The sequence below is a fragment of the Zalophus californianus genome, chromosome 16, assembly GCF_009762305.2.
Source record: "Zalophus californianus isolate mZalCal1 chromosome 16, mZalCal1.pri.v2, whole genome shotgun sequence".
Classification (NCBI taxonomy): domain Eukaryota; kingdom Metazoa; phylum Chordata; class Mammalia; order Carnivora; family Otariidae; genus Zalophus; species Zalophus californianus.
In genome coordinates this window covers 1,864,727-1,886,589 of record NC_045610.1, presented here as the reverse complement: position 1 = coordinate 1,886,589, position 21,863 = coordinate 1,864,727, and the positions used below count along the sequence as shown (strand labels likewise).

General features: G+C 55.6%; 3 protein-coding genes across 6 annotated transcripts; 2 read left to right on the top strand and 1 right to left on the bottom strand.

Annotated features, from left to right (window-relative positions):
- The first annotated feature begins 24 nt into the window (after nt 1–24).
- Nucleotides 25–2,957, top strand: MED11 (mediator complex subunit 11). Its single transcript, XM_027625057.2, has 3 exons — nt 25–1,033; nt 1,153–1,283; nt 1,901–2,957. The coding sequence occupies exons 1-3, from the start codon at nt 949–951 to the stop codon at nt 2,036–2,038; spliced, it is 354 nt and encodes a 117-aa protein (XP_027480858.1). The 5' UTR covers nt 25–948; the 3' UTR covers nt 2,039–2,957.
- CXCL16 (C-X-C motif chemokine ligand 16) lies at nt 2,397–6,267 on the bottom strand. Of its 2 annotated transcripts, XM_027625055.2 has the most exons (6): nt 6,004–6,267; nt 5,545–5,683; nt 5,194–5,276; nt 3,467–3,883; nt 2,942–3,006; nt 2,397–2,681 (listed from the first exon to the last, which is right to left on the bottom strand). In XM_027625055.2, the coding sequence occupies exons 1-5, from the start codon at nt 6,068–6,070 to the stop codon at nt 2,960–2,962; spliced, it is 753 nt and encodes a 250-aa protein (XP_027480856.1). In that variant the 5' UTR covers nt 6,071–6,267; the 3' UTR covers nt 2,397–2,681; nt 2,942–2,959. The 2 variants fall into 2 exon arrangements, with proteins under 2 accessions (XP_027480856.1, XP_035580423.1); XM_035724530.1 differs by having other exon boundaries at nt 2,397–3,006; nt 6,004–6,264.
- An 812-nt stretch (nt 6,268–7,079) lies between these two features.
- ZMYND15 (zinc finger MYND-type containing 15) lies at nt 7,080–12,267 on the top strand. Of its 3 annotated transcripts, none has more exons than XM_027625048.2 (13): nt 7,080–7,858; nt 8,258–8,492; nt 8,581–8,736; nt 8,995–9,155; nt 9,661–9,813; nt 10,133–10,213; nt 10,366–10,482; nt 10,580–10,668; nt 10,756–10,854; nt 10,966–11,119; nt 11,208–11,266; nt 11,543–11,703; nt 11,915–12,267. In XM_027625048.2, the coding sequence occupies exons 1-13, from the start codon at nt 7,288–7,290 to the stop codon at nt 12,084–12,086; spliced, it is 2,208 nt and encodes a 735-aa protein (XP_027480849.2). In that variant the 5' UTR covers nt 7,080–7,287; the 3' UTR covers nt 12,087–12,267. The 3 variants fall into 3 exon arrangements, with proteins under 3 accessions (XP_027480849.2, XP_027480851.2, XP_027480850.2); XM_027625050.2 differs by having other exon boundaries at nt 10,966–11,132; nt 11,173–11,266; XM_027625049.2 differs by lacking the exon at nt 9,661–9,813.
- The last annotated feature ends 9,596 nt before the right edge of the window (nt 12,268–21,863 follow it).

The following is a 21,863-nucleotide window of genomic DNA, read 5'->3' as shown; positions in this document are numbered from 1 at the left end:
GCCATAACACACTTCTTGAAGATCCTTCAAGGGCTTTCAGAACAAGGTCCAAATTACTCAGCTTGCAAGCCTTTCCCTGATCCGGCTCCCACTCCAGCCTCACCGCCGCCACGCTGCACTCGCTCGGCTCAAACTTGAATCCCTCGTGGTACTTGGGCGGCGCCAGGCACCCCCTCCCCGGCCCCACGCCCTTGCCTGCGCCGCTCCCCTTTTCCACTGCAGCCTCTCGTCCACCTGGTTAACCCGCAAGACGCGGTTCCAGCCGCGCTGCCCCCCAGAATCCTCTCTCTGGGCTCCCGCAGGTGCACCCTGCGCACGCCTCGGAGCAAACGTCGACCTCGCTGTCACCTGAGAGCCCATCCCATTCGTGCCGCATCCCCAGACCCGGCCGAGTAACCGGCGGCCAGAAGGGGAAGGGGGCAAGGCCGAAAGGAGCCAGCTCCGGGGAACACGTTGCTAAGCCTGGGGGTCAGCGGGGCTCCCGCCCGGGAGGAACAATGTAACACTCACCGAGTCAGCCTATCTCCGGGCCCCGACGGACGGCGGAGCGGGGCGGGCAGGCGGAGCACCCCAGGGCTCCCATCATCCTCACCCAGCCGCGCGGGCCCTTCCCGTAGAAGGCAGCAAATCGAGCCCCCAGGAGCGTCGCGAAGGCGCGCAGGGCTCAACGACCTCGAATGCTTCACTCCCGCCTCTTCCCACAGGGGGTCGCGAGGGGGCGGCGGCGGCGCAGACCCGGGCAGGCGCTCGATACCCTGGGAGTTGTAGTTCACCAGGCCAGGCGGCGCCGAGCATCCTGGGAATTGTAGTCGCAGCTCCGAGCGCGCCCTGCGCAGGCGCAAGCCGACAGCCGCTTCCGGGCTCAAGCGTCGCGTTTCGCGGACGGAGAAAAACCCCGTGGAGTTGGGGCCGGGGCGGAGGCTCCTCGGGGGGCTCCCCAGGGCGGCGATGGCTACCTACAGCTTGGCGAACGAAAGGCTCCGCGCCCTGGAGGATATCGAACGGGAAATCGGCGCCATTCTCCAGAATGCAGGTTCGGGACACAACCGCCGGCACCTGCGCTCGCGGCGGGGAGGGGAGGGACCCCAGGTGCCCGCGGAGGGCAGCCCCGGCCCTCTCCGGCCAGCCCCGGCCCTCTCTTCGCCCCCGCAGGTACTGTGATCCTGGAACTGTCCAAGGAAAAAACCAACGAGCGGCTCCTGGACCGGCAGGCGGCGGCCTTCACGGCCTCGGTGCAGCACGTGGAGGCGGAGCTGTCGGCTCAGATCCGCTACCTCACCCAGGTGTGTGCGGTGGGAGGTGCTGCGCCCCCACCCCGCTCTCCGCCCTAGCCTTGGCCGGCCGGGATCTTTCGGGGCGGGGCTTTGGCCTTTGGAGCGGGCGGGGACACCTTTGCAGACTCCCTCCCTTCCAGTGTCGGCTTCCCTCTCTGGAGGGAAAATATTAAAGGCGGCCTTGCCGAGTTTGCTGGCCCGCATCCCATGAGCGGCTGGACGGGGAAGTCCTGGGAAAGGACTGGTGATCAGTGCCAAAGCCACGAGACTGTGCACTCAGAACCTTGACCTGACCTCGGGGGCCTGAAGCGGCAACGCCCCGAGAAAAGGGACAGGGTTGAGAGGGTTCTCAAGTCTTTTACAACAACACTCTTCATTAAGTTTTTACAACGTACCAGACACTGCTTTATCTAATCCTACAACTCTAGGAGGTAGTCAGGCTTACCCACGTTTTACAGATGACGTAGACAAGTTCAGGGACTTACCTTGGGTCACCCAGCCGCCTCCCATGGGCCCGAACGGCTTCACATTCAGGGAAGAAACGAGACAAGAGACCTGATGCGCTCTGGGTTGGGGAGCTGGGTAAGGGAAGGGGTGGGTCACTGATCCACCGGAACGTCCTGCAGGTGGCCACGGGGCAGCCCCATGAGGGCTCCAGCTACTCTTCGAGGAAGGACTGTCAGATGGCCCTGAAGCGAGTGGACTACGCTCGCCTCAAGCTCAGCGATGTGGCCCGAACCTGTGAGCAGTTGCTGGAAAACTAGGCCGACCAGGTAGAGGGAGAGCTTGGACGAAGGCCACCACACGGCACCCAGGACAAAACCCGGAGACCTGTAGCGTGGGAAGTCGGGGCTGCCACATAACGGCCCTGCTGGGCAGAGTATCTGAGGACAAAGGGGCGGGAGGTGGGGACGGAGACACGTGAAGATCAGGCCGGCCCGCGACGATGCCCTGGCTCTTCCAGCAGGGTGCGCCCGCAGGTGCACACCACAAACGTGCTGACAAGCTCAGACAGAGATTCAGACACCCAGCGCGCTTCCCCAAACACCCTGTGTCCCTACCACAGGCTTCTGCAGACTGGACCAATGAAGACACGTTCTTCTTCATTGAAAGAGACAAAAGAAGAACTAGGGGTTTTAATGATGAAAACAACAGCAACGAAAGCAAGGAGCTCAGACTCTCACTGGAACATATGTGGGTGATATGGGGATTGAGGAAATAAAACCAAACTGCATGGTGCCTGCTGAGGAGGGAGGAAGCAGGGGGAGGGCCCAGGCCTGCAGTGGGGAGTCAGGGGAGGAACAGCCGGTGTGTGAAGACAGACTGGGACAAGGGGGCGGTGGGACCCTGAGCGGAGGGGCTGGAGCCAGGAACCATGGTAAGGGAGCAAGGACATGAGGCCAATGTCTGCAGAAAGAAGAGTCAATAATTATAAAAATAATCTTTGTAATTAAACACATAATTTGTCTAGGGTATTACAGTAAAAGGTAGATTTCACATTACAGCATAGGAAAAAAACCCAGGAAGGGTCTACAAGAGGGCAGTGCTGGATGTTTGTATATTAAACATCAGATATAGCTATGGAGTGCCAATTATGTGCCAGAGATTATTCTGATGTATTAATCAAAGGCATATGGGGCTGAATAAATCACAGCGTCTGCCCTTACGGGTTTCCCACTCTCAGCTCAGGCGTTGGAGTCTGATGCCACGGGTGTGTAACGAAGCTGCAAATCTGGAAAAGATGAGGAAATTAAGATATCAGCTCCAAGATTAAGGAAAGTTGGGAGAATGGCTTGAACTGGGGAATTAGAACCCAAAACATCAACCATACAACCTAGTACAGAGTAGGTGCTCAGTAAAGATTGGTGAATTAAATGAATGGCCCCCACCTTCCTCCACAGGTTCATCTCCCCCTAGCCTGCTCTAGCTGCCATCTTACTATGTTGCTCCAAGCCCCGCCTGGCTCTGAAGGCCAAGCACAGGTCCCTGGCCTGTGATGGCTTCCTTCCCTCCCTTCCTATTATGTAAATGTCTCTAGCTGACTCCTCTCGTGGCCTATGGTCCGCGGTGCAGACAGCCTGCTTATCTGTCTGTCTGGGGCAGGTTTCCAGCCACCTAGGAGCTAGTGGGGGCAGGATCCCTGCCAAGGAAGCTCCGAGTCCCCAGGAGAGGGGCCCAGAGGGCCAGCTTACCTGGAGACTCCTGCAGTGAATGCTTCATCCTCTTGCAGAGCACATACAGGAGGACGGTGGTGAGAATGAAGACGATGGTCAGGAGGGACACCACGGGCACCATGGCTGAGGTCCCCGCTGAAGGCCCTGGTTTTTCTTCCAGCTGCTTCTGCCTCTCCCCAGCCTCAGGCCCAGCCCCCAGACCTTGGCCCTCAGTGGATGTAGTGATTTCATTGGCGTGGGTGAGCTTTTTGTCTAAGGCCTGTTCCCCAGCTGGAAGCGTGGGCTGCACGGTAGACTGCGAGGTGGATGGCAGGTACGTCTGGGCAGGGGAGCCCATGTCTGAAGGTGCCCTTTGTGTGGGCTCAGGAACCTGGGTGCTGGGAGGAGGTAAATGTCCCCGGGGGGCTGCACTCCCAGAGTTAGCGTATCCACATTCTGGAGAGGCGAGAAATAAGGAATCAGGGCTATGAGATGAGGGGACCAAGTGAAGAAGCAGTCCAAGAAGAGGGCAGACCGCAACAGGGAAGCACTGGGAAGGGCATGCCTCCTGAACGGGGAGGTGGAGAGACCTGGGTTGGAAGCCTGGCTCTGCTACAGGGTCGCCACGTGACCATGACCGTGACCGTGACCTTGTTCCTTGTCTCTTGACTTCCCTGGGATGCCTTTCTTCCAGCTCTAAAGCAGGAAGGATTTTCCTACCAAGGGCCACAGTAGCTAGGAGGATTAAGGGAAAGCCTGCATGTAGGTCTCTAGCCCACAGAGCAGTCTGTGCGCCACAGAAGCTACATCAGACAACTTATGCTGCGACAGGTTAGAACGTGTTTTTGTGTATTTATTTTAGAAGAAAAATACAGCCGGGCACATCAGCTTTGTGACTTCCAGATGTTATTGCTTTAGGACAAGCTGCTAGTTAAGTTTTTTAAGAGTGGCATGTGTACACATAACAATTTTATTCGTCTTATTGTATGTAAATTTTACCTCAAAAGAGGAAAAGCACACAATAAAGTATTGAGCTCAATAATGCACATGCTGAAATGCTTGGGGATGAAGTGTGGTCATGCCTGCAGCTAACTTGGAAATGCATCAAAAAAATAAGGTGGGGGCACCTGGGTGGCTCTGTCGGGGAAGCTTCTGCCTTCAGCTCAGGTCCTGATCTCAGGGTCCTGAGATAGAGCCCCCTTTCGGGCTCCCTGCTCAGCTGGGAGTCTGCTCCCTCTGCACCCCGCCCCATGCACTCTTTCTCTCTCAAAATCTTTTAAAAACAATAAGGTGCATTGATGACGGATAGGACAGACAGATGGGCATGGCCTAAAACCAATATAGTTAACATGCTGTAAAACTTGATATTGTAAAATATAAATTACATTTGCTGTATTTTGTACCTACCACAGAAAAGATGTGAAATACAAATATACAAAAGCCAAATAACGTAGAATCTAGGTGGTGGGCCTATAGACGTTCCCTGAACAGTTCTTTCAACTTTTGTGTAAGTCTTTACATTTCCATAGTAAAATACTGGAAAACAAAAGTAGTGCCTTGCTTTCAAGAAAAATATTAAGTAAATAAGAGCACAGGAGGAACTGGCAAAAATCAGAACAGCGATGGTGAGCAACATTGGGTGAACTGGGGTCTAAGGGCCTTTGGCTGACACCAGGTACAATAGGAACGCGAGGTGTCATGGGGACGGGGCAGAGGCAAAGAGGATTGTAAGGGGCAGACCCCAGGGAGGAGGGGGAAAGCGGTACCTTTGCGATCAAAGCAGCTCATCAACTGTTGAACCCACGAATCTTTGCTGCCCCCACACACACTCCGGGAGTGTAGCTGGAACCTAGGAAGGAAGAAAGTGGTCTCAGCTCTTTCCTCGTTCCAAAGATGTGAAGTCACTGCCAAGAGCCAATGAGCCCGGTCTGCCCAGACTGGGAAATTCCCAGGTAGGTGGGAAAGGGAAAGCAAGATATGGAGACACACGGGGCGAACGGAATCCTGGGAGGGGGTTAGGTTCCCCCTCCCCCCCCCCCCCGGGGGGTTCCAGGTGGAGCAGCGAGGGTCCTGGAGGCCCCCAGAGGCGTTGCGCTCCCAGTGCTCGGTGAGACTACCTGACGTAGGAATTACAGCGATCGTAGGCTCTCAGGTGTTTTCGGAGATGTGCCATGAACTCCGCCATCGGAGGGGGGCCGGAAGGAATCGCTTTGTGGCAGTAACAACTCCCGATGGCGCTACCCTCGTTGCCATCGCCTGGGGCGGGGGGGCGGGGGGGAAGACACAGGTGGTCAGCGCAGGTTCCCCGCCTAAAGGGCTCCCCGCACTGGTACTGCGCCTCTTCCCTCGATCCCGGATCTGACCCCCGGGCCCAACCCACACATCACACCCCCAAACACGTCCTGAACACGGCCCGAACCCGGGTGTCCCCCAGCCTGTCTCCCGCCCCGGCTGCATGGGGACCCCGGTTTGCCACTCAACACAACCCCGCGGCCCTCGGCGCCCCCGTCCCCCGCGCCGCCCCCATCCCGTCCGCGGACTCGGGGACCTGGGGGCCAGCCCGGCCCCGGACGAACCTGGCGGAGGCAGCTGCGCCAGCAGGAAGAGGAGCGCGAGGAACCCGGCGCCCCAGCGCGGGCTCATCTCGGGAGCCGGGCGGGACCGGAGCGCGGCGTCCAGCGGCTTCTTCGTCCCGGGCCCGCGGGAATGCCGGGCAGCCGCGGCCGTCGGCGGCGAGTCCCGGCCGGGGTTGTGGGGTGGGGTGGGGGGACGCAGCACGAGCTGGCGGCGCCCTCCTCCCGCGCTCGCACCGTCCGAACCGACAGCGCGGTCAGTACTGCGGGCCCGCGCGCGTCCGCCGCCCGCCGCCGCGGGGAAAGCCCCGGAGGCGGGGCTCTGCGCCCCCGCGCCCCCGCACCCCGGCGCCCCCAGTCGGCCCCGGGCCCGCGCCGACAGGAGACGGCAGGGAAGGTCCCCGCAAAGCGAAACGCGAGCGCGCGCGACTGCTAGGCGGGCGCACGGCGCGGGCGGCGCACCGACTAACTCAGCCCGGCTCCTGGACGCCCATCCGGCCGCCCCACGTCAGGCCGCAGGGCCCGAGGACTCGCAGGCACGGCCGCACGGCTCCTTCCACCCCCTCGGCGCTTTCGCTTCCCCGCCGGGCGCCGGCGACTCGGTCACATGCCCGGTGATGTCCCCGGGGAAGTCCGCTAGGGGCCACAGAGCCGGCACGGCCCCCTCCGCGCGAGCCTCGGACGCATGGGGCGGGGCCACCCGGGCCGCGGGCCGCGGGCTCCGGCCGCCCTGACGTCACGCCCGCTCCCCCAGCCCCGAGGTATTTACCTTCGAAAAGTGGTGGCGGCTGCAGGTACCGGAGTGGTGGAGCGGCCGGGAGGGGCTGGGTCCGCGGGGGCTCCCCGCCTAACCGATCCATGCCGAGGGGATGCCCCGGCTCCGGGTCCCTCCTCCCACCCCCTACAGACGGATCCAAAATAATTCCTCCTCACCAAGCCCTTCCCCATAGGATTAGCCCTCCAAATCTAGTCACAAATCAAACCCTACTTTTGGGGGGTTGAGCCTCAGATTTTGAGGCCCAGGTACCATCTCACTCCTGACTACTCATCTTAAACCCTGCTTGCCCGCTTCCAAGCCCAGCCCCGGTTCTCACCCTGAACTCCCACCCTTAGCCCTGAAAACTTGTCTTAGCTGCTAACACTCACCCAGAGGTCCCACTGTAAGTGACCCTCAAACCCACACACCCCCCATTTGGGGACCCAGCCCCAAACCCATCCCTACCCTCTCCCTCACCATACATCCCTTCCTCTGCTCAGTCTGGGCCCAGAACCTGCGGCCCTGAAGACATGGAGTTTGTGTCTGGATACCGAGATGAGTTCCTTGATTTCGCTGCCCTCCTGTTTGGCTGGTTCCGAAAGTTCACGGCAAAGCGTGGGGCTGGGGGGGCCAGCCTTGAGGGTCACTGGCGCCAGCTGGAGGCTCAGATCAGAAGGCTGCCCCAGGACCCTGCCCTTTGGGTGCTCCACGTCTTGCCCAACCACAGTGTGGGCATCAGCCTGGGGCAAGGGGCGGAGCCAGGCCCTGGACCAGGCCTGGGGGTTGCCGGGTTCCTGGGAGATGAGCCCCCACTCCAGCTGCGAGACCTAAGCCCCTATGTCAGCTTTGTCAGCCTGGAGGAAGGGGAGGAAGCAGAGGAGGAGGAAGAGAAGGGGGACAAGGAGGGTGCAGGCGTGGAGAAGGCAGATCCAGAGGAGGGTGGGGAGCCGGCCCCCAGCAGCAGGGAGCCCCGCCAGGAAGCAAAGCCTGCAGGGGAGACGGAGGAGGCTGAGCAGGAGGCAGGAGGCGGCGAGGATGATCGCCGGGCGGACAAGGCGGACGACGAAGCGGGCCCTGAGAGGAGGAAGGGGTGGAGAAGTGGTAAGAACCCTGGGCTGGGCCTTCTGCCCTTTGGAAGACCCGCTCTACCAGGCAGCCCGGCCAGGAGTCACCAATGCTGGCCTGAAGGCCAGTCTGGCCGGGAAAGATGTTTTCATTGACCCACAATGTTTTTCGTTTTGTTGGTTTTCTTTGAGCCAACATGTATACATTGAAAGAAAAAATTCCAGAAAGTTCCAACAGCAGGTCCACACTTCTGCATGGCCATACACGCCCCGGCACTGTGCAGCAGGTGTCCCCTTCCGATGAGGCATTCCCTCTCTACCCGCTCCGCTCCGTTCACTTAGTTGACCCGCCTAGCCCCTGTAGGCATGATGTTCATACTCCCGACCCTGACCATCTTTGGGGCTCCCCGCCCTTGACTTGTCCCTTCTTTCCCAGAGGCTGCCCCCCTGCACCTTTCCTGCCTCCTACTGGTGACCGATGAACATGGCACCATCCTGGGCATTGACCTGCTAATGGATGGAACCCAGGGGAGTGCAGGCAAGGGCTCAGGGACCGAGAACCTGGTTCCTCGGGCCTATGCTCTCCTGTGCCACAGCATGGCCTGCCCCATGGGCTCCGGAGACCCTCGAAAGCCCCGACAGCTCACTGTGGGAGATGCCCAGCTGCATCGGTACATAAACCTGGTATCTGAGGTTGGGGAGGCCTAGGGATCTGGACTCCTGAGCCCCCCAGCCTGACAGTCTCCACCCCCCATTCAGAGACTTGGAGAGTCTGGTCCCGAGGCTGGGAGTGAAGTTAGCCAAGACGCCGATGCGGACATGGGGTCCCCGGCCAGGCTTCACATTTGCCTCCCTGCGGGCTCGAACCTGCCATGTCTGCCATAGGCACAGCTTCGAGGTGAAGCTGACACCTTGGTGAGCAGCCCGAAAGATGGAGTGAGAGGGAGGGAGTCCCCCAACACTCGGGCAAGCAGAGAAATCTGGCTGGTGGGGGTTGGGGCGCGGCAGACAGAGTGAGGGTCCGGGAAGTCGATGGGGGATAAAAAGCAAGCTGTTAGGAGCAGAGTGCACAGAAAAGCAGACCGGATGATACATGGGCAGCTGTAGGACAAAGAGCAGGCCAAGGACCTACAGAGATGAACGCTGGGTGCCCACCACCCCCTGTGACCCCAGCCCCCAGTGCAGTGCCGTCTTGTACTGTGGAGAGGCTTGTCTCAGGGCCGACTGGCGCCGATGCCCAGATGATGTGAGCCACCGATTTTGGTGCCCGAGGCTTGCAGGCTTCATGGAGCGGGCCGGGGAGCTGGCAAGTCTGCCTTTCAGCTACACCGCAGGTACCACAAGGCGATGGGGCTGGGCGCCTGGGTACAGGGTTCCGGGCCTGCAGGAGAGGTGCTCGGGGCCGGACCGCAGGAGTGAGGCCCGGATGCTGGGGATTTAGGGCTGGGGGTCAGAGCCCTGGGGCTGAAGACAGGGTCTGGAGCTGAGGAGTGTGAGGAGCCTGCGCCCCGAGAGAGCTCAGGGGATTCGGGAACAGGGCTGCAGGCACTTGCTGCCCAGCTCTGCCAGTAACTGGGGACCATGAACTAATCACTTGAATTTTTAGACCCTCAGTTTCCTCATCTGTAAAATGAGTATATTAACCAATGCTAAAAGCCAGGGAACTGTTACAAGGATCCTGTGGGTTCGGTGGTACCTGCTGTACTGCAGACACCCGGGAATGTTGGTTCTCTCCAGGCCTAGAACCAGATTCAGACCCAGGGGCCTTGAGAGAAACTGAGAAGAGCTGTAGTCTGGGGTCCTAGCCACTAGGCCCTCACCGCCCCCCTCCCTCCCCAGAGGTGACCAGCGAAACCTTCAACAAGGAGGCCTTTCTGGCCTCACGGGGCCTCACTCGCGGCTACTGGACCCAGCTCAGCATGCTGATTCCAGGCCCTGGCACCCCCAGGCACCCCCGGGGCAGCACGCCAGCCCTGAGCCTTCTTCTTGGTGGTTCGTGGGGTCTCTCTTCAGGCATGGGCCCCTCAGCGTAGAGGGAAGGATGGGGGAGAAAACGGTGGTCCGGGCCCCAGACAACCCCTCCACGTACACACCCAACTCCCTTACCACCACCGTGGCCATTTCAGGCCTTTCCCCAATCCTCAGAGTAGTCACCACTGCCCACCCCACTGGGAAGCCCCATCTGCAGGCAATCTCCCATTCCTCTTGCTGCAGCTCCAGGGAATACAGCTCCTTTGGAAGGAAGAAGGGGATGTGCCGGGTGGGGGGTCTCCCTGACCCCAGGATCCTCTTCTTCGTTCCCTCCTTTCAGGAGATCCCTACCAGCTTCTCCAGGGGGATGGGCCCGCCCTGATGCCTCCTGTGCCCCCAGATCCACCCAGGGGCATCTTTGGTGAGCTGGAGGGGCCCCGAGGGGGCTAGAGGTAGGGACAGGGACTGGAGGGCCAGCAGTCTGAACGGCTGAGAAAAAGGGGGCTCTTAGACTGGAAGGGGCTGCTGGGGTCCAGGCCGGGGCCAGATCCCCCAGTAACCCGCTCCCCCCAGGCTCGTGGCAGGATTACTACACGTGGAGGGGCCTCAGCTTGGACTCCCCCATGGCCGTGCTTCTCACCTACCCGTTGACCGTGTATTACATCATCACCCACCTGGTGCCCCAGTCCTGTAAGGAGAGCAGAGCGGCGGGACCGAGGGGGCAGGGAGCTGGAGGGGGAGAAGAGGAAGGCAGGCCATCTTCTTAAGCGGCTAACTTCTCCCCCAGTCCCTGAGCTCAACATCCAGAACAAGCAATCACTGAAAATTCACGTGGTGGAAGCCGGGAAGGAGTTCGACCTGGTCATGGTGTTTTGGGTGAGTCCCTCCAGGACCCGAGGTTGGGCATTTGGGTGTGGAGTTGGCCGTGGGGTGGGGCCCTGATCTGTCCTCTCTGTCCTTCAGGAGCTCCTGGTCTTGCTCCCCCACGTAGCCCTGGAGCTGCAGTTTGTGGGTGACGGCCTGCCCCCCGACAGTGACCAGCAGCATTTTACCCTGCAGAGGGTGAGGGCTGGGGTGGGGGGGGGTTCCTCCTTCCTCCTGCTCTCCCCTAGCCCAGCGCCTCCCAGTGCCCTAACTTCCAGCGGTTTCTCCACTGTGCTCCTGGCTCCCCAGGATGGCCCAGAGGTGTCTGTCCGTCCTGGTTCCGGGGTATCCGCGCGGCTCAGCTCCAGCACTAAGGAGAAGGGGGGCCGCAGGGACCTGCAGATCAAGGTGTCTGCACGGCCCTACCACCTGCTCCAGGGGCCCAAACCCGACCTGGTTATCGGTAAGAGCCTGGGGTAGGAGTGTGGGGACCTGGGAGAAGGCCGAGGGCGACAGCTTCTGCCCGCTCTCCGCTCTCCCTCGGTCTGCAGGATTTAACTCCGGCTTCGGTCTCAAGGACACTTGGCTGAGCTCGCTGCCCCGGCTACAGGTGGGGGATGGGCCAAAAGGGACCTGCTGTCCCCTCCTGCCTCCCCCCACCCCCCTTCTCCGATAGCCGCTTCTTCCCACCCTCTGCTCCAGACCCGGGGCGCGCCCAGGGCCCTCCCGACCCTGTCTGTCTGTCTGTCTGTCTGCCTGCCTGCCTCGTGCCTCCCTCCCTGTCTGTCTGGGTCCCGGGTTTCCACCCCCGTCTGCGCCCCTGGCGCCTGGGGAGGGGCTGGGCGGAGGCGCCGCTCCCAGAGTCAGAGGCCCGCGCCCACCGCAGTCCCTCCGAGTCCCGGCCTTCTTCACCGAGAGCAGCGAGTACGGCTGTGTGATGGACGACCAGACCATGGCGGTGGCCACGGGAGGGGGCACCAGCCCCCCGCGGCCCAACCCCTTCCGCTCCCCCTTTCGCCTGCGAGCCGCCGACAACTGCATGCCCTGGTAAGGGCCCGCGACCCCCGCGGGGTCCTCCGCCCTCCGGGAACCCCCTCCCTGCGACCCCCGCCCCCCGCGGGCCTCGACCCAGAGGGCACACGGCGGGCTGGATCCGGCTCCCGGGACCCCGCCCGCTCTCCCCTCCCCAGGGGCGCGCTCAGCCCGCGCCGCCCCGCCTCGCGGAAGCCACGCCCCTGACGGCGCCACGCCCCCTCAGGTACTGCAACGCCTTCATCTTCCACCTGGTCTACAAGCCCCCGCAGGGGAGTGGGGCCCGCCCGGCGCCCGGCCCCGCGCCCCCGGTCCCGACCCCCACCGCGCCCCCCGCCCCCGCCCGCAGGCGCCGAAGGGAGAAGAAACCCGGGCGGGGGGCCCGCCGGCGCAGGTGAGGGCTCAGGTGTGGCCGCCCAGCCCTCCCCCTCGCACGCCCGGGGAGGGAGAACCAAAACGCGCACGGCCCGGGGGAGGCGGGTTGGCGGAGCTCGCAGAGGTAAATAAAAGTATTTGTTTGAAACCACTGAGTCACGGACGCTCTGGTTACACACGCATAACCGGGTCGTTAAACGTAGAGGGAGGAAAAGGATTTCGGGGTGATTCATTTTCCTCCAGCTTCTTTCAGCCCCTCGACGGCTGTCTCCTCTTCCCTGCGGCTCCGATTCCGACCGTCCTTGGTGATCCCAAACTCCTGATGTATGTGTGTAAGTCACTGTAGGCCCCAGTAACCCTCGGGCCTGCCCCAAGGCAAGGCAAGACCCAGGAGCGGGAGAGGGGCTTCTCACTAGCTGGCAGGGGACGCACACGAGCTCCTGGGGGCGCACAGGCCTTGGTTTAGGGGCCGCGAAAGGCCCCCAGCCACCCAGCCGTGGGCCATCCTTGCCCTTTTCTCATTACTCATACGCAATGAAGAACCAGCTTGTGCTGAGTCCACTGCGAACGTTACTCAAACCCAGTTCAAGTCCACTCTCACTGCCCACTCGACGTGTCCGGCGGAGAATTCTTTCTACGACATTCCTTCCCTGCTTAGATCCCTCTGGTGACTTTCCTCCACTCTTAAAATCCCCTGAGTGTGGGCTGGGTTTAGTGACTCAGTCGTAAGTACAGAAAGGGAAGAGTAATGGAGAAACTTGGCAGACGCCACTTTGACCAAGTGATGAAGGTTAATGAGCGTAAGTCACGGGGACATCATGTGCTCCCTGACACGTTGCAGTGAGAAAGCCACATCACCTTCCTATTCCTCCCAAAAATCCATGACCTCGGTCTGACCGTGAGAAAACAGCAGACAAATCCACACTGTGGGACAGTCTACACGATGCCTGGCTGCTCTTCTTCCAAGGTGTTCCAAAGTCATCGAAGGCAAGAAAAGACCCAAGAAACTGACAGACTGGAAGGGAGTAGGGAGACGTGACATCTAACTATGATGTGGTCTCCTGGCCTGGATCCTGGGGCAGAAAAAGGACATTAGCGGAAAAACTGGAGGAGGAATCCAAATAAAATCTGTAGAGTTTAGCTAACGGTATTGTGTCGATGTTAATTTCTTCGTTTTGATAAACACGTTATATGGCTTATAGGTTCTTCTCTCCCTTTCTGTCATTCTCTTTTAGTATAAATATCTTAGCGTCGATGTTTCCAAATACACACAAAAGCCCAGAGACTGCATCATGAATCTCTATGTACCGGTCTCTCAGCTTCAACAATTATCAACGTTTTTCTCATTTTATTATTACTTCTTGGGAATCTGTGACATAAGAAGACGTGTATGTATTTGGTCTTGTCCACGTTCCTGGCACAAGAGCTTCTGAAACCCTTGGAATCTCCTTAGTGAAAGGAGTCTTGAGGGTTATTCATCACAAGCCCCTCCAACCATACCTGAGTTTATGCTAATGAGGTGACCCTAGGTGGACCCCTATTGAACTTCACCATGGAGGCCGCTTGCTAGTAATAGTTTGAGTCGCTTGCTAGTAATAGTTTGAGTAGAGTGCTGGAATTTTCACCCCACTTTTCAACCGCCAAAGAGTGGCGAGGGGGCTGGAGACCGAGTTAACCACCAGGATTTCATCAATCATGCTTACGTAATAGAACCGCAATAAAAACCCCTAACCCATGGGGTTCAGAGAGCGTCTGTGTTGGTGAGCACCCTGAGGTAGGTTCTGAGGGTGGTGCAGCTGGGGAGGGCGTGGGGGCTCCACCCCACCCCACGGCCTACCCCTTGCCCTGTGCATCTCTTCCATGTGCCTGTCCCTCAGTTGTGTCCTTTGTAGTCAGTCGGTAATAGGAAACTGTGTTCCTGAGTGCGATGAACCATTTTAGTAAATTAGTGGACCAGCGGAGGGGGTCACAGGAACCCTCAATTTATAATCAGTCGGTCAGAAGTACTGGAGGCCTAGGACTTGTGCCTGGCATCTAAAGTGGGGGCGGCCTTCAGGGATTAAGCTCATTCTGGGTACTTAGTGTGAGACTTGACTAAAGAGTACGACATCCTGGGTGCAAAGCTGCACTGGCCAAGCAATTTCTCGCCCCACAGGCCGCTATCTGGGCAGGTGGAGAATCGGTTGGTGTGGGGAAACACACACACACACACAACTTTGGTGTCAGAGTGCTGGTAGTAAAAACAGCTAATCGTTAGTGTCAGAAGTGGGCTACACTGGCCTTGGTTCACAGAAAGATGTGGTTTGGGAAGAGAAAGGAAGGGTAGGGGATGGGGAGCCTTACCTTCCTGGGTGGCCACGGGGTCACTCCCGCTGCGAACAGCAGAGGTCCTCACTCAGTTACCCAAGGTAAGCCGACCAGTGGAATTTAGAATTGGACCCAACTCCCAGGGAGCTAGTTTCCTGGTTGCCTAAGGAAATGGAAACTAGTAAGAAAAATGGGAAACACACCATCCCTTGGTGATTATCTGTAATGGCTAAAATGAGATTTAAAAAGAGTTCTAGTTTGGGCTTTGGTGCTAGATGGAGCTCAGGTTTTGGTCAGCCTAAGCTTTGGCCACTAGCCTCAGAGATGGCCACAGAGCGAACAAGTGTGCTCTAGTCACCAAGAAGGCTGTCAATGTCGGGGGGGGAGTGTGCAAAACCACGGAATTACTGAAACCAGACACCAGCGGGTACAGCGTGAAAGAGTTGCCCCATTTTGTAGATTGGTATCATCAACTTCCTGGAGAACCTTTTTAAAAGTGGATTGTGAGGGCGCCTGGGTGGCTCAGTCGGTGAAGCGTCTGCCTTCGGCTCAGGCCATGATCCCAGGGTCCTGGGATCAAGTCCTACACGGGGCTCCTTGCTCAGTGGGGAGCCTGCTTTTCCCTCTGCCTCTGCCTGCCACTCCCCCTGCTTGGCTCTCTCTCTCTCTCTCTCTCTCTATGTATCAAATAAATAAATAAAATCTTAAAAAAAAAAGTGGATTGTGAAAGAGACTAACTTAAGGGCAATATCCTTGGCTTTAAATGCTGCAGGGTGGAATTGGGTGGACGCAGGACCCACAACTTCCTCTTAAACCACCACGGGTGGCTGCACGCAATCCAGACACGCAGGACGTTATTCTTGGGGAATAATCCTGAAGCCACCCAGTGGCCACCAGGAGTCCCCTCTTTGGCACACACTCAGGGACGGTGGAAAAGGCCTTAGTGGGAGTAACATAAAACCCTTCTCTCTCCCCTATTACTCGGGAAATTCCAAGATTTTGAGAAGCACCGTGCCAGGAACTGGGACAAAGACCAAATACATATTAGTCTATTGCAAGATCACACCCCGTGCCCCCCAGCTTCTTTCCGGAGTGTTTGAGAGCACAGTCCAGATGTTCATCATCTCACTTATGTGCATCTATAACTAACAAGGGCTCATCACAGATGTAACCACCGCGCCATTTTCGCACCCAACAAAATCAGCAAGTACTCTCTAATATCTTACAACACCCAGTTCACATTCAAATGTCTTTGATTATCTCAAAGATGGCTTTTACAGCTGAGTTGTTCCAAGAAATAAACAAGGTCCACAGGTGGCTTTGGATGTTGTTGTCCCTTCAGTCTCTTTAATCTGTAAGGGAATTCCCTCCCTTTTCTTTCTTTTTGGTTTCCATGCCCCCGGTTCGATGAGAAACAGAATCTTCGTCCTGTAGAATCTTCCTCATTCTGGATCTGGCTGATGGCTTCCTTGGGATGTTTTCTGCTGTGCTTTTTGTTTTTTGTTTTGTCTTGTTTTTTAATTTCCTCATTTATCTTCCTTCGTTCCCGTAAGCTAGTAATTAGATCTAGACGGGAAGACAGTTCTACTGTGGTCTGTGCCAACCTCCGCAGGCTGATCGCATGCCACTTCCCACCCCCTCTCTGCCCTCCAGCCAGATGCCTCTAAGTAGACACTGTGCTCTCTCATCATGGAACTTCCCCATTTTCTTGCTCAACCGATGTCATCTCAGCCTATACATGACTTCCTTAGGAAATGAGAACTTCCCTGACTAACTGGTAAGGGTAGACAACCCCCCCCCCGCCACCCCGCCGCAAAGTTCTCAGAGCGCCCTGTATATCTCCTAAGACCATAAAAGGGAAGCCCAGGTCCCTGGTGAATTGAGGGGAAAGAAAACTTTTTACCACTCCCTTGGCCAGAAAAGAACCTTTCCCTGGATTCTGGCATCTACTGCATAAAAAGTAGGAAAGGATATTGTTATCTCCGAACGGCAGGATTCCTGAGGATTTGCTTGCTCTTCTGGTTTATCTGTGTTGGTCATTTTTCTTCCATGAGTACACAGTACTTGTGTAATAAAAATGTTTAATTTACAAATCGCTGCCTTTAATAATTCACTCACGAAACACTGAGTGAATGCAAGCAAGGCTTTGTGTGGTACTTGAGAGATGTGATGGGGGAAAACAGACAGGGTCCCTGCCCCTGTGAAACTGACGGTCAGTGGCAGGTCCGTAAACCGTGGCCTCTAGCCCGACCCAGCCCTCCGCCTGCTTTTGGATGAGCAGCAAGCTGGAAAACCAAAAGAAGAAAAAGATTCTGTGATGTGAAAATTATATGAAATTCAAATTGCAGTGTCCATCAATTTATATCAAAAGAGACCCCACAGCTATTTATTTATGTGTTGTCTGGGGCGACTTTCAGGATACAAACAGCAGGGTTTTGGATACTATACTTGCGACAGAAACCATATAGCCCTACAGAGCCTAAAATATCCTCTAACAGGCTCTTCGCAGAAGAAGTACTCTGACCTCTGGCTAGGGCAAGATTTTCTTGAACCTTTTTTACAGATTTTATCTTATTTATTTGAGAGAGAGCATGAGCAGGAGGAGCAGCAGAGGGAGAGGGAGAAGCAGACTCCCCCCTGAGCAGGGAGCCCAGTGGGATGCAGGGCTTGATGCCAGGACCCAGAGATCGTGACCTGACCTGAATGAGCTGAAGGCAGACGCTTAACCCACTGAGCCACCCAGGCACCCCAGGGCAAGATTTTAAAAAACACAGGGGAGCCTGGCTGGCTCAGTCGGAAGAGCACATGACTCTTGGTCTCAGGGTCGTTAGTTCAAGGCCCCCACGTTGGGCATAGAGATTACATAAATAGATAAGTAAACTTAAAAGAGAAAATTTTCGGGGCACCTGGGTGGCTCAGCTGGTTAAGCATCTGCCTTCGGCTCAGGTCATGATCTCAGGGTCCTGGGATCAAGCCCTGCATTGGATCCCTGCTCAGTGGTGAGCCTGCTTCTTCCTCTCCCATTCCCCCTGCTTGTGCTCTCTCTCCTCTCTCCCTCTCTGACAAATAAATAAGTAAAATCTTAAAAAAAAGATATTCAAAATGCAGATTTATGAGATTTTGTGTAGGTTATAAAGTCAATTTGGTGGGCCTCAAACAGCATTTTTTTTTTTAATGAAATAGAATAGAATAAAACTATTAGGTGTATCACGTGTCGTGAGAGTGCATATTATTTTGCGAGACATTTGCTTCACTTACATCTACCATATATGTTCAATGTGCATGCGTGTGCTGCATCACGATATGAAATGTGTTCTTTACTGTAGACCATGGTCAAACATCTGAAAGTCACAGGCTTGGAGGGAGGCCTGGAAGACATGGAGAAGTCACCAGGAAGTTCTAGTACAGTGTGACTGGTGTGATAATGAAAAGTTCCAGACTCAGAGACACGGAGGAGGCACTCAAAACAGCCTTGAGGTATCAGGGAAGGCTTCCTGGAAGAAATGACATCTAAGCAGTAACCTGAAGGACAAGTAGGAGTTAGCCAGGTAAAGAAGAGAAAAGTTGGTAATAGCATGTGCAAAGGCCCTGGGGCAAAAGTAAGTAAGGGGTTTGGGAGAAACTACAAGGAGTTCAGTACTATTAGAGTTTAGAATGAGATAAGGCTTTTTTATCCCCATCCCCTCTCTATCATGTCACACCTCCATTTTCCCTGAGTGCCAGTTGCCTTATTATTTATTTACATTATTTATTTATTTATTTACAATTTATCCTTCAACACACTTGAAAAAGTAAATTCCACGAAAGGGAAGACCGGTCTGTCTTCTTTAGAACCATGCCCTCGCACCATGCCCAGGACAGACTGGCCACTCAGCATTTACTAAAGGAATTTTAGGAAGAGATCCCTCCCTGCTGTACTGGGGGGAAAGTGGACCCTGAAGGGTAAGGCTTGTCTACTTGTTCCACCAATAGCTGGAGGTAGGCCATGAGTCCTGGATTTAGACAGACCTGGTTTTAACCCAGGCAGATTCAGACCAGAAGCCTGGAGAATCTCTTCTGAGAGCCATGCTCTGTTGGGCTGGCACAGAAAGCACAAAGTGCAAATATGCACACAGGGCTTACTTGTGTCTGAGTGTTTTCTGAGCACTTTATTTACACGTATGAATAAATGTAATCTTCGTCACAAACCAGTAGGTATTGTTAGTATCCCCCATTTTACAGATGAGGAGACTGAGGCAGGGGGAGGTCGTCACTTAACCCCGGTGAAGCAGGGTAACCTGGAAACAAATCAGGGGACCCAGCTCTTGAATATGGGCTTTGAACCACTACCCCAAACTGCTTCTTGGAAAACCACACAACTTCCCAGAACAGACAGGAATGGCTTACGTATGAGAGCCCTTTTCTCCTTCATGATTGGCCACGCAAAGAATCACCAACACTTCTGCCAGTTTTTCTTTGAACTACATGGGGGGATTTCTGGGAGGCTCCCGGAGTTGGATGGGTGAGCTCCCCTGGAAAGATCGCCACCCCCATTGGGCACTGCCCGCCTCGCTGAGACAGCGGGATGTGGAATGGAATGCAACGAGAGCCAAGCCTTAGGAGGGAGTGCTTATACTGATGACAAATATAAGCCCCTTATATTGATTACAAATGATAAGGTATCGATAACATTTTATATTGATTACATGTTGGATACATTAGGTTAAATAAAATACCTTCTTAGGGGCCCCTGCCTGGCTCCGTCAGAGGACCCTGTGACTCTTGATCTTGGCGTCGTGAGTTCGAGGCACACGGTGGGTGTAGAGCTTACATTAAAAAAATAAGTAAGAACAAAATACCCTCTTAAAATTAAAAAAAAAAAAAAGGTTTAGGTAAGGATCAGATGCCTGAGTTCAAATCCAGGCTCCCCACTTCCTAGCTTAGGATCTTGGGCAAGTTACCCACCCTCTCTGTGCCTGGTTCCCCGCCTGCCAAAGGGGGACAGTAACGGGACAGTCTCGTGCATGTAAGTGCCGAGAAGGGTCTTCAGCATAGAGAGGATTCGGTAGATGCTGTGTGTTGCCATCATTACTATAGCAACGTGCCGGGAGAGACCAAGCCCGAGACAGCGAACCCCCCACCCTTCAGAAGGATAGCATGCCTCCTAGCTATGGTCCACATGGGCCAGGGCATCCGTTGTCCCCTGGGCTTATCCCCGAGTGACGATCTCCTACCCTCCCCCAACCCTGCCCCAAACCATCCGACTCCGCCTCTGCCCTCTTGCTCTCATGGAAACTTGGCTTTGCTCCGAAGCAACTCTTGGAGGAGACTGTTGTGGTCTCTCCCACATTCCACATATTCTGAGGTGAGGCAGGTGTCTTTCCTCCTCCCTGCTCTGGCTTCCAAAAAATGTCCCTTCCCTTCAAAACCCCGGGCTCTTTGAAGCACACACCAGCAGGCTGAATGGCATCCATCACCCTCCTGCTTGCAAGCATCTTTCGGCGTCTACGCACTTGGTGGAGGCCTCAAGCATTTGGCTGATGTTCACTTCTCCACCGTGAGGCAAGTCGTCATCTGTGTGGACTAAGACAGCCGCCTCTGCAATCCGCCCGGCATCCAGTGGAAGTGCCCTCGTCGAGGTAATCTCGCCAGACCCCAGTGGTCGGTTCTCTCCGTCTCGGGAGCATCTAACAGAGCTGCCCTCCCTGAAACACGGCCTGGGCCTCCAGGACTCACGCTGTCCCGGCCCTCCTCCCCCCTTGCCTGGACACCCTGTGCTGGCCCCTCCTCCCCTTGCCCATCTCTGAGCCTCTCTCCTCTTTTCTCGACTCCCCTCCCTCTCCCAGCCCTGCCCCACTCCTGCTCCCCCCTGCTTCCTCACTTTGATAAATGGCCCCCTCATCCCTTCACCAGGTCCAAATCTTGGGGTCAGCTCCCCCTCCACCTCTTCAGCTCGGACCACTCCACCTCCCTGCCGCGCCTGCCACGGGCCATGCTGGTCTCCACAGGGCCTTTGCACATGCTGCTCTCTGCACCACAACACTCTGCTTCCCCAACCCCCCTTCTTTCCTGGCCACCGCCGCTGCGGAGAGGCCTTCCCTGGCCTCCCTAGCGGAAGTCGTCCTCAACGGCTGTTACTCTAGCTCCTAAACTCATTCTATTTTTCTTTGTAACTCATCGCTATCTGGAGTTGTGCGTTTATCGGCTGATGCGCTCACTGCTTACCTCTCCCAGCTGAACCCCCAGCATATTCAACAATGCCTAGTGTAAAGTAAGTACTCCGGACCTCTTTGTTGTGAAGGGAAAAAGGAGAGACGGGAGAAAGAGAGAAATATTACACGGGTACATGAAAGGCCCCAGAAAGCTGGTTTGGGATAAAGCCAGCTTAACTCTCGGCCCATCCCCTTTGCAAACTGCATCAGTCCCATTGGTGAGGCGACACGGTGATTACAAGTGCGAGAATCAGAGTCTGACAGGCCCGAGTGCAAGTCCCAGCTTGACTGCTTCCTGGTGTGTGGTCTTAGGCAAGTTACTCAGTCTCTCTGAGCCACATACACTCATTCTGCCCATATTTGCTGAGTGCCTACTTTACAACAGAAGCACCATGCCGTGCTTATCATGAGGATTATGTAAGATAAAGTATGACCTGTCTCTGGCGCCAAGCCTGACTACTCATTAGTACTCAGTCATCTGGTGTTATCAATGCTTCGGGTTTTGCCGTGGCCTATTCTCCTTGTTTGTTTATAGTCATCTGAAGTTTACAATTTGGATTTTCCCATTGATCAAAAACTTATTTAGGACAGGGGCACCTGGCTGGCTCCGTCAGAATAGCAAGGGACTCTTGATCTCGAAGTCGTGGGTTCGAGCATCGCGTTCAGTGTAGGGATAACTAAAAAAAAATAAAAACTTTAAAAAAATTTATTTAGGACAGTTTTGGGGTTCTTCAGGGTTGGGTTTTGTTACCTAAACATTGGGAGGTTTCCGGTTTATTGCCTCGTGGTCAGAGAATGTGGCCAGTACAATTTCAGGTTTGAGGAATTTGGTATTTCTTTCAGAGCCTGATATTTGATCCATATTTGTGACTGTTTCCTGGGCATCAGAGAGGGTGTATTTTCCATTTCTGAGATACAAAGGTCAATAAATATCATCTGACTCAAGCTCCAGGATGATGACTTCATGTTCACTGCTGTATTTCTGGGATCTAGCAATAGGCCTGGGGCACATCATACAGGTTCAATAAATATTTGTTGAATGAGTGGCTAATTAATCAATCAACCTTATCATCACTTAGATTCTCCATACCTTTGTACCTTTGTGTATTTTTTCCTATTTCATCTGCCAAAGGCGGGTGAGTTATGTTACAGTTGTCCATACTGTTATATTTCTGACAACTTCTCAGTTTATTGCTAACTATGTGGGCTTTATATATTTTCACACAATATAACCTCGTGCCTGTAGGTTTATGGATGTTACATAACAATTGTAAATATATGCCCATACCAACATAAAATGAC